Raw genomic sequence first — 12,164 nt, forward strand, 5'->3', positions numbered from 1 at the left:
CTCTGCTGGAACTCATATCTCTGCCTGTCTGTATCGTGGGTTGGGGTGGCTGGAGCGCCCCTGGTTTCCACAATTGTGAAGAAAAGACAGAAGCGTGAAAAGGTTTGGGGTTCCACCCTGTACACTTAAAGTGAAGGTTTGCAAAAAAAGAAAAACAGCAACAAAGATGCAGAGTAGTCTTTTGGAACTGCCGGGGATAGGAATCTGCTGAGCTTTTATAAGGAGGAGGGAGGAAGAGGCGTGTCTTTGAAGATCGCTGGAAGTGACATCAGAAGAGGAAGTGGGGTCTGTGGAGGAACCAGACGTGGTTTCCCTTCTGGGGATCTGTAGTGGAAGGAGGAAAAAATATTAGTGCATCCAGTCAACCCCTGTCTTGGCATACAACATCCCCTTTGACTATATATATATATATATATATATATACTGTATATACCTGTATATGTATGTTGTGGTCCATGGCCTGCTTTGTATCCCGGCCAATTCCCCCAGGCCGCCAGAGGGAGCTCTCCCAGTGGCATGGAAGGTCTTCGAAGTCCAGCAGAGCCTCATGGACATTGTAGTTTTTATGGACAGCCCTGCTGGATACCGTGGGGGCAACCAGGAGCCGCTCTAGGGAGGCCTGGGAAGCCTTATTTGCCCTATAACCCAGAAGTTCGTCAGAGGAAGAGCGACGGGCTTCCGGGGTTAGAGAAAAGAACTTTTTACCTGACCCAGAAGTGATACAGGATCACATGGACTGGGGATTGGGAACACTTCCGGGTCAGGGAATATAAAAGGACTGTGGGAGCTCCCAGATGGCGAGCTGAGCTGGGTGGTAGGAGGGCAACATGTCTGGGAGTGGAGGATTGTTTATTATTGTGATTATTGATTATTGTATGAATAGTGTAGAGTGGAGGGTGCTTGGTGCACGTAATTATTGTAATAAAAATAATTATTATTACACTTTTACCTGGTGTTTGGAGTGGTACCTGAGGGTTCAAGGGAGCGATAGCGCCTCCTTCTGCTACAATGTATTCATTTATTTATTATTATCTACATACATTTTTTGTATCATTTAATGAACTTCTGTAAAAAGCCAAATTTCCCCCTCAGTGCAAATAAAGTTCTTCTCTATTATATAGTGCCTTTCACATCTATCTATCTATCTATCTATCTATCTATCTATCTATCTATCTATCTATCTATCTATCTATCTATCTATCTATCTTTACCCTGCTGACAGCAGAAATATACACTCATTGAATACTTGCACACCTGCTTCTCCATGCAGTTATCTAATCAGCCAATCAAGTTCAAACACCAGAATGTGAAACACATGTGATCTCAGTGGTTATGACCATAGCATGACTGCTGCTGCCAAAGGGGCTGGTGTGAGTATTTCTGTAATTGCTGACCACCTGGGGTTTTTCATTCACAACAGTCTCTGGAGTTTACTCAGAATGGTGTGAAAAACATAAAGACATCTGGTAACAGTTCTGTGAACGGAAATGCCTTGTTGATGGAAGAGGTTAGAGGAGAATGGCCAGACTGGTTCAAGCTGACAGACAGGCTACAGTAACTCAAATAGGCACTCAGTAAAACTGAAGGGAGCAGAATGTGCAATAATTCAAACCTTAAAGTGGGTGGACTACAACAGCAGACGACCACATTGGGTTTCATTCCTGTCAGCCAGCTGAGGCTGCAGTGGTCACAGAGTCACCAAACTTGAACTGCTGAAGACTTGGAAAACGTAGCCTGGTCTGATGAATCTCGGTTGCTGCTGAGGTACAGTGATGGTAGAGTCAGTATATGACATGGGGAATGTTTTTCTTGCACACTTTGGGCCCCTTAATACCAATCAATCATTGCTTCATTGTAATGGCCTGCTTGAGTACTGCTGCTGGTCATGTGCATCTGTTCATGGTCACAATTTCCCATCTTCTAATGACTTCTTCCAGCAGGATAATCCACCATGTCACATTGCTAAAGCCATCTCAGACTGGTTTTATGAACATGACAATAAGTTCAAACTTCTTCAGTGGCCCTCTCGGTCTCCAGATCTAAATCCAATAGGACACTTTTGAGATGTGGAGAGATGGGAGATTCACAGCATGAATGTGCAGCTGGCAAATCTGCAGAAATTGTGTGATGCCATCACATCAACATGTATTGTTCCAGTATCTTGTGGAACCCATGCCATGAAGAACTAAGGGCTGTTTTGAGAGCAAAAGGAGGCCCTGCCCAGTATTAGCATAGTGGTCTTAAGAACTGGCCCAGTGAGTGTATAAATGTGTCTGTAGGTTCATTTTGGCTGATGGCAGGGTTTCGGGGAGACTGATGTTTTGTCAAGGCCGGGGTCTCACTGGCTGCGGATGTTTCCCCAGATGTGCCATGTAGGTCCCATGATTGTATATGCCCATAATCACACTTGAATAATTTAGAGTCGCCTATTAATCTAACAGAAAGTGGGAATTAAAGTGGGATCCTGCATCTAAGAAATAGCAGCATTACCCTCTGTGCCACACATAAACAGATACAAATTGGGACACAAAGAAAAGAGCCGCTCTTTAGGGAATTTTGAAGACAGCACATTTTAGCCATGATCGCCGCAGCCAAGGGCACAGGCGTTTACCTTTCCTCGCCAGCAGATGCCGCCCTCGTCGCCGACGCTCGCTTACTCTTTGCTCCGCCGTTCTCTCTCTCCCTCCCGGTTTTTGCACAGTCGTCGGTGTCCACTCAATGTAAACAGAGAGTATGGCCGAAGAAGAAGGCGGGGAGGACCACAATATTAACAACATGGGCAACCAGCTGCAGCTTTTACCGGGTAAAGTTAAAATAAAAAGATTTACACACCGTATTTCCTGACAGAGTAAAAGCCCGTGATATCGTTTACGTTCTTTTGCGGGGGTAGAATGTTGTCGTCGCGTTCGTGTTGTTCGCTTTTACTTTTTTAAGAAAGCTGCGCACCGTCTTGAAGGAGACGGGCCAAACCCTGCAGAATTAGCCGACACCTCGATCGTCAAGTGTCGCTAAAGTCGCAGGCTGAATGGAGTACGGCAGATATATCAGGGGCTGGAACGAGCCGAAGTTCCGCACAGTGAGGTTTAGTTTTAGTTTCTGTTATTGCGCGTCATGTCTTCCTGTGAATATTCGGGTGCCTCGTTACGTACTTGAAAAGGAAAAAAAAATGCAATTTAAGTCGTTGGACGACAACTGCTGTAGGGTCAGATTTAGGCGGTGCTGATGTGCTTCCATCCACTGCAGAAGAAATAGTGACAGAAGCGGCTGCCTTACCAAATCAAATTTGACAAGTCACATACAGTCACACACAGTACAATATATAGTGAAGTGCTGAGCTATCTCCAAGACTGTGCATTAGAAGAAGAATGCAAAAGAAAATCAATGCACATCTCTATAAATATTAAAAAAAATGTTCAATGACTGCAGTAGTAAGCATTTTATTCCACCTTAATAAAAAGGTAAGTGTCTGTGTGCCCGCCCTGTTGTGTCTATCATTCCAAAAGACGGCACAACACAAACATCTCTAGTAACAAAATGCATTGCATTGTCATTCCAACAGATGGTGCATCACAAACATTAACACTTCTTTTAGGAATCCAATACCAAACGGCATATAACAGAGACCTATGCAGTGCATGGTGGACTGCAAACATTGATACAGAGGTTTATGTTGATTATGTAGATTTCAGCACGTCTTAGATGGGTAGCACAGCTAGTAATCATATAAAGGTAGAAGTTCTATTACCCGGCTTTGCCCAGGAAATCTCATAAGACAATGAGCCACCGTTATAATGCCATCAGTTAATCAGTAATATTTTAAAATAAGTTCATAAAGCACAGAGAATTTATTAATTTAGGTATGTTTACAAGCCTTAAATTTAACGCCGTTTGGCTTGCTCTCTCTCTCTCAGGGGTGGGGATCGATCTGTTCTTAACTCAATTTTTCTTTTTGTAAAAACTTGATTGCTTTGTATGGATTGCAATAAAATTAATAAAATATATATATATATATATATATATATATATATAAAATGCCAATCCGTTAATCGGGTGTATCAGGCAGGCGGTGTGGTGTAGTGGTTAAGGCTCTGAGGTTGTGGGTTCAAATCCTACTACTGACGCTTTGTGACCCTAAGCAAGTCACTTCACCAGCCTGTGCTCCAAATTGAAAAAAGAAATGAAATGTAACCGTTTGTCTCAGAAATGTTGTAAGCCACCTTTACATTCAGTGAATGTATCAGAAGCATTATGTAGCTAATACTTTTCTGTATGTAATATTTGCAGTTTTTTTTTTTTTTATTTATCACTATTTAATACTGTTGGTAAGCAGGGTGGTGTAGTGGTTAAGGATTTGGACTTCAAACCCTGAGGTTGTGGGTTCAAATCCCACTACTGACACCTGTGTGACCCTGAGCAAGTTGCTCGATCTGCCTGTGCTCCAGTTGAAAAGATAAAAGAATTGTAACCAGTTGTATCATAAGTAATGTAACTCCTCTTGGATAAAGGCATCAGACAAATAAATATTAGGTAGGTAATACGTTTCTGTATATAATATTTACAGTTTTTCTTTTTTTGTTATTTATCTGCCACTATTTAATATTATTGGCAGGCAGGGTGGTGTCGTGGTTAAGGATTTGGACCTCAAACCCTGCTATTGAAAAGTCACTTCACCTGCCCGTGCTCCAATTGAAAAACCAAAAGAAATGGAACCAATTGTATCAGAAATGTTGTAAGTCACTGTGGATAAAGGTGTCAGCCAAATAAGTAAATGTATCAGATGCACTAGGTAGGTAATACTTTTCTTTCGTATGATATTTACAGTTTTTTTTTTTTTATCTGCCACTATTTAATATTGTTGGCAGGCAGAGTGGTGTAGCGGTTAATTTGAACTTCAGACTCGGAGGTTGTGGGTTCAGATCCTGCTATCGACAAGTCACTTCACCTGCCCGTGTTCCAACTTGAAAAACAAACCAATGTAACCAAGTGCACCACGAGTGTTGGAATTCGCCTCGGATAAAGGCATCAGTCAAATAAAGAGTAGTAATAATTGTGGAGCTGCTCACTCTTGAACATGACATGTCATTTTCTAGCTTGCTTGCTTACTCCCGACCAGAGTCATTGCTGCTGGAGCCCTAACCCTGCTAGCACAGCATAAGGGCACAAGGCAGGAACAGACCCTGAGCAGGGTGCCAGTCCATCGCAGAGTGAACACACACCAGGACCACCAGTTTAGTGTTGCCAATGCACCTAAAATGCATGTCTTTGGGCAGTGGGAGGCAACCGAAGCACCCGGAGGAAACACAAATACACAATTGCTCAGGAGTAAACGATTCTTGCATCAGATCAGTTCCGTTTTCCCAGTGACTGATCTTGTTTTTTTTTTTCTTGATGCTCATTGCAAAGCACAATTTTACAGCATAGTGTCTTCTTTTCATTTTGAACATCACTAGTGTCGCTAATGGCTATTAGTGCTGGAAATGATTGATTTTTAATCTGTTTCAGCTTCATCTTTATGGACATATGTACTCAGTAGAGTGGAAATCTTATTCTGTGAGTCATCCAGCAATAGACACAAATACACAACAATAAACTAAAAACATTCCGGTGAAAACAAACAATAGTCCGTTATTCACATGTGCATGCAAAGTCAGCCCCATTTCCAGCAGCCATTGCTTCAGTGTCCTAATAGTCAACTCCCTTTGCCTGTCTCTAATTAGTCAAGTTTAAATACTAATTGGTTATTAGAGAAACCTTTGTAATTGTATTAGCACCCCTGAAACCTTTTGTTCCGTTCACTAGGGTGGCAAGGTACTGGCATTCCCAAAGTTCAGTTATAGGTTCAAAACTGACTTAAAGTAAATTAAACCACTTTCTTGAGAAGTGTGCCCACCTGTTGTTTTTTTTTTTTTTGTTTTTGTTTTTGTACAGTGATGGTTATTCAATGTGACAGAGTGCCAAGAAACTGAAGATTTCATACAAAGGTGGTTTTTATAGTGTCTTGAGAGAAGAGGGCCAACTGGATCTAACCAGGATAGAAATAAAAGGGGGAAGGCCCAGATGGGCATCTGCATAAGAAGATAGGAACATCGGAGTGTGTAGTTTGGGAAGCAAACGCCTAACAGGTCCTCAGTTGGCTTCTTCCTTAAATACAGCAATGGTGTCTGCAACAAAGACAAGACGACTCTGGGATGCTGACCAAAGAGGTAGAGTTTCGAACAAAAAGCCATATCTGAAGCTGGCAAATAAAAAGAGAAGGTTAAAATGAGTAAATGACTGGACTGATGATGACTGGGTTAGTGTTTTATGGAATCGTCTTTTCACTGCTGCAGATGACACTGGTATATGGTGTGTGTTTAAGAATGAAGCCAATTGAGGACCTGTAATGTTTCATGTTTGTGTATTACGTGCAGAATCATCTGCAAGTGGCAAGTCCTGGTGTTATATTTATAGTCTTGAGGTATCAAGAGTGAAGAGAAAAGGAGACGCGGTCTTTGTGTTGCTCACATCCATACCCGAGACACAATTCCTCACAGACTGCAGCCTGCCGGACAGATAGTCCACAATCCAGAACACCATAGGTTCATCCACCTGCGTATATCTCTTGAGGCAACCCCTTAACAGGGGTGGCTGGATGGTATTGAAGGCACTGGAGAAATCAGAAAACTTCATCCTTGCAGTGCTGCCACCTTTGACCAGGTGAGAACAAGCCATATGGAGCAGAAAGATTTAATTGCATCTTCTTATCTGTGTCCGATATATGCAGTCATCTTCTGCTCACCATACTAAATCCGCAACTTTAGTATGCCTGACAGAGTCTGCTTAATCCAGTTCATGGTGACGGGAGGCCGGTGCCTGCCTTGGTAACATAGGGTGCAAAGTAGGAGTCCCAATTCAACAGAATCGTCTGCACATGCCAACTTTTGCAGAAATAAATCCACATAATGCACACATTTTGAAAGATAATTCAATGAAAGGTCTAAATAACTTTCGTATTTTTCAATTTTTTTTTTGTAGTCAGTTAACCGGCTCTAAACAAACACGCTCGATGGACTGAATGGTCTAGATTCGGTTGTCAGATTTTTTGTGTGCTTAACCTTGTCCTCCTCTTGCTATTTGATGGCTTCTTTTCTTTGTTTTGCTGCTTTCACATATTACATACTGTTTATATGGCGAATCAGATCATTATAATATGCGTGTGGATTTTCTTTTCGTATTTGTGTTTTTTGGGTTTATATAAAATACAGTGCTTTACTTTAAAATGGGGGAATTTAAACAAGTCCCATAGTTCTTTGTTCTCTGCAGTTTAATCGTACCGCCAGCAGGTGTCAGCCATTTCACATCTTGCATTTCTAGATTCATAACAGGCTTCTGTTCTGACTTTAAAATGATAAAAAAAAGAGATAAGGTTAAACATTGCAACAATTTTAATTCTTCTCTTCAAACTCCAGATTTATAGGTAGCTGCATGGAAGTGTTTTTGAGGACATTGGAGGCTAAGTCAGCACCTTGAACTCTTTGTCATGGTCCTCCAAATATTCCTGAATACTTTTTGCAGTGTTGGCGGTTCACATTATCCTGTGGGATTAAACCAGACGGGCTAGCCACCTTCACTCCACCATATGCATCAGTGAGCCTTGGGTGCCCATGACCGCAACACCGGTTCTCCTTTCTTGTACCACTTTTGGTAGGTACTAAGCAGTTCATATCAGGAAGCACCCACACAAGACCTTTCTTTTTGGAGATGCCCAGTCATCTAGACATCACAATTTGGCCCTTGTCAAAGTTGCTCAGACCTTTACGCATGTTTTTTCATGCTGCTTAAACGTTACCTTCACGAAGTGACTATTCACTTTCTGCCTAATATATCCCATCCCTTGACAGGTGCCATTGTAATGAGATAATTGATGGTTTTCACTTCACCTGTCAATGCTTTTAATGTTGTGGCAGATTGGTGTATAGCAGGGGTGGACAGCACCGGTTCTGGAGGGCCACAGTGGCTGCAGGTTTTCGTTCCAACCCAATCGCTTAATTAGAAACCCAATCCTTGCCAATCACAGACCTGATTTCATTTTATAGCTTGTTAGTCTGCAGTGTTAGGTTCTTATTTTTCCTTTCCAAGGATATCATCCAAATGATTTGAAACCTAAAGTTGATCATTTTTCATTCTGTCACATTTTTTCTCTTAAGTGATTTATTAAACCAGATAGTGCAGGATAAATCCACACAGGTGTAAATGGAAACAAGTTCGATGGAGAACTGCTGGCTCCTTTGTCATTTGCATCGTATTGCTAATTAGGAGAATTAAAAACAGGGAATGCAGCTGATTAAGATTGAAATAAGCAATTAAGGGTGGGGAACCTTAACACGCGAGACCACTAAAATGAAACATTGAAATATGACTTCTCATTAAGAAACTGGGTTGGAACAAAAAGCTGCAGCCCACCCCGGTGCACAGGCTGAGCATACTGTCCCTTGATTTATATTCAACAGTTTTTACAATGTAACCCAACATTTTATTTGTCTTTTCAGTTGCTTCCCTAAATTGCTTAGATGATGAAAATGTTGTGTCAACATAAGCCTCTAAATCTGTTTCAGATACTAGGGGGCTCTGCCCCCTGCTCGCTTCGCTCGCCCACCCCCGGGTTTGGTTTACCGGATATACAATTTAAAGAGATTGTTATTTTCATGGGAATTGTTACATATGCATTTTTTTCACTTTTACTTTAAAACTTTTGTAAAAATAATATTTGTCCTTTATTTCTGGCCCCGGACGTGGTTAAATCTCTTTCTCGCAGGACGTATAACGCTGCTCGTGTTGTGAAAGGGAGGTGGCTGAACACACGCTAAGGAGAAGCGGTTGGATCATCTGCTGGCTTGCTGCTGCTGGCGAGGTGCTTGTTCTACTTGTCGCTTGTCGTTGTTTTAAGAGCTGGGAGCACACGAAGTGCCTCTGCCAAAAGCATTCCAACAACTGCTAGGTTAGATGTCCGTGAACTTGTTTTACATGTTGTCTCACTGCCCTGTCTCGCGTGACGTTAAAAGTGTCTCTCGCGGAATGTCAAATTGTCTTCTGAGAAGATCACGTCTTGTCTCCCTATTCTCCCTCCCAAGATTTTTTTTATAATAAACAGATTGCTTCCTGTAGGGCAGTGTCTACCATCAGGTATTTATAATTGACGTCCCTTTTGCCCCTGTGTTGCACTTTATTACATTAAACTGCATTTTCCAAGTGTTTGCCCAATTCTGAAACTTGTCCAAAGTGTTTTTTTTTTTAAATTGTTTTTGCTGCCTTCTCACTCTCCACCATTGTTCCAATTTTAGAATTATCTGCAAAGTTTTCTAAATATATTGAAGTCTATAAGCCAGTGTTGTATTGATTCCTGTTGTATAATAGCAGCTTTACCCTCCTAAAGTCACACCAAGTCATTTTGCAGCTAATAGATAAATAAATAGATAGATAATGTTTTAATCCCAAGGGGAAATTCTCACACTCCAGCAGCAGCATACTGATAAAAAACAATATTAAATTAAAGAGTGATAACAATGCAGGTAAAACAGACAATAATTGTATAATGTTAACGTTTACCTTCCCGGGTGGAATTGAAGAGTCGCATAGTGTGGGGTCTCCTCAGTCTGTCAGTGGAGCAGGACTGTGACAGCAGTCTGTCGCTGAAGCTGCTCCTCTGTCTGAGATGATCCTGTTCAGTGGATTCTCCATGATTGACAGGAGCCTGCTCAGTGCCCGTCGCTCTGCCACAGATGTCAGACTGTCCTGCTCCGTGCCTGCAATAGAGCCTGCCTTCCTCACCAGTTTGTCCAGGCATGAGGTGTCCCTCTACTTTATGCTGCCTCCCCAGCACACCACCGCGTAGAAGAGGGGGCTCGCCACAACCGTGTGATATATCGGTGGTGTCTTAAGGAACTTGGCTAGGAGCAAACAACTGAGATTGAGGCTCAGATCCATAACATGCAGTCTATAACACCTTCAGTTTCTTGGAGACCATACTGTCCAGTCTATAATTTGGTTTATGACAGCTGCCATACTTCTACTTTTGATAGTTAGTGGTGAATAAAGGAAAATGTGTATATGTGTGATATCAAATTGATGCACTTACATTTAGCAGTGGGCAGTACGGTGGCGCAGTGGTAGCGCTGCTGCCTCATAGTAAGGAGACCTGGGTTCGCTTCCCGGGTCCTCCCTGTGTGGAGTTTGCATGTTCTCCCCGTGTCTGCGTGGGTTTCCTCCCACAGTCCAAAGACATGCAGGTTAGGTGCATTGGCGATCTTAAATTGTCCCTAGTGTGTGCTTGGTGTGTGTGCCCTTCCCGGGTTTGTTCCTGCCTTGCGCCCTGTACTGGCTGGGATTGGATCCAGTAGACCCCCATGACCCTATATTAGGATATAGCAGGTTGGACAATGACTGACTGACTGACATTTGGCAGTTGGATGGTTCATTGTTTAGTGCTGCTGGCGCAAGGCTCCATCTTCCTGAATTCAACTCCCTCCCTTAGATGTTGTTTTCACATTCTTTCTGTGTCCACGTCAGTTTTCGTGACACATCCCATAGTACGTATGTTTTACGTTAAATGGCAATTCTAAATTGGCCCCATGTGAATGGGCCCTGAAGTGGCTTGTTGCCCCTTTCTTCAGTTCCGCCAGATGCTACCAGAGTTGGCTCCAATCCCCTGTGACCCTGAACTGGATTAAGTGGTTTAGTTTTGTTTACCCAAGCCATGTTTTGATATGCAGGAATGTTAACCGCATGGCATTCTACTGCCAGGAGTGCTGTCAGTATTTTCAGGGTTAAAACACTGGAGGTAGATGAACGTAATGGTGCTTAAGCGTGTTGAAAACTCTCCTGAAAAGAGAAAACAGTTTTGCCAAGTGATTAACTGCAGGGGCCTACGGTGGAGGCTTGTCTTGTTTGCCCCTGCATTATTGAATGTAAACCACTGAGCTCTAATTTGTGGTTTTGCCGTTTGTGCAAACGCTTAGAGCGGGGGTGTTTAACTGTGGTCATGGGTGGGTGGCAGGCTCTACGTTTTCCCTAAAAGCAATCAGTCATTAGGAGACTGTTTTTCTTTCTTTTTCTGCCTTAATTGACTCCTTCTTCTTCTTCTTGACTGCTTTCTGCTCTTCCCAGGTGGTTCTAAATCAACCCTGCAGTGGTGTGTTTTGCTTTCCCGGAGATATTTGGAAACAAGCCTATGGCAGAATGTCTTATTTACAGAGCTTTGTGTGTCCTGTCCTGTGTATACTTGTTAAGTAAGCACTTTCTACCTAAATGGTTCTTTTAAAAGAGGAAATCATCGACTGACTTGTTTTTCTTACCTTTGATTATAAGTAACACCTCTGCTGATTTGTGGCAAATAACTGGTTTTTGTAACAGTTTATGGGTCTGTTTTAAACTAACAGTTTTTCATGTGGCCCAGCTGCCAGGATTTTGTCAGAGGCTGAAGTGGCTAAGGACAAAGAGACATTGTGGAGAGCGAGCCAGTGTGGACGAGTGGCAGGGCTCTGGGCTGTAAACTTGAAAAGTACCCTGGAGGCAACAGTCATACTTGAATAAAAGTAGAGTTAACCTTTCATTGGGCAAGAGTCCTGATTTCAGTTTAATCCCACAAGGCTTTAGTGTTTTATTTATGACCAACACTGATTATTCCATAATGTTTTAGCACAAATGCATGTATTTTACATGTTTTGAGCCTACAACTGGATAACTGACATGTACATTACGCGAGATGAGTAATGTGATTTTTTCATTGACTTTGTTAAATCATTTGCCGTTTGTTTTGATTTGGGAAAATGGTTCAAGGGATTAAAACATAAGTAGGCAAAAATCAGAGAGAAGAGGTCCGATACTTAAATAAAATGTACTTATTCAATTATAACATATAAATACATATGAATGGGTTATAGAAATAAATATATATGCTTAAAGAGACAAACTTATACTTACAATAACATACATACATACAGTAACATACATCAAAAGACCCAGAGCCATCATCCTAGACCAGTAGACTGAGGGAGCCCGCATGTCAGTCTCGTCAGAGGATCAACCCCGTGTGCCTTTTATCAGATACCGGGCGGTGTGCCTTTCCCCACGTTGAGCATCCAAAGAAACTGAGGGCGGAACCTTCCCTTATATACTAATTAGGTGTC

At 42.2% G+C, this 12,164-nt stretch overlaps 1 protein-coding gene across 1 annotated transcript in view; it reads left to right on the forward strand.

Annotated features, from left to right (window-relative positions):
- Positions 1–2,682: 2,682 nt before the first annotated feature.
- crbn (cereblon) overlaps positions 2,683–12,164 on the forward strand; it is a 50,647-nt gene continuing 41,165 nt past the window's right edge. Inside the window, exon 1 of the mRNA XM_039770757.1 lies at positions 2,683–2,803. Coding sequence (XP_039626691.1) covers positions 2,734–2,803 — 70 coding nt within the window. The 5' untranslated portion in view covers positions 2,683–2,733. The remainder of the gene's footprint in view (positions 2,804–12,164) is intronic.

This window comes from Polypterus senegalus, chromosome 12 (assembly GCF_016835505.1).
Source record: "Polypterus senegalus isolate Bchr_013 chromosome 12, ASM1683550v1, whole genome shotgun sequence".
Lineage (NCBI taxonomy): Eukaryota > Metazoa > Chordata > Cladistia > Polypteriformes > Polypteridae > Polypterus > Polypterus senegalus.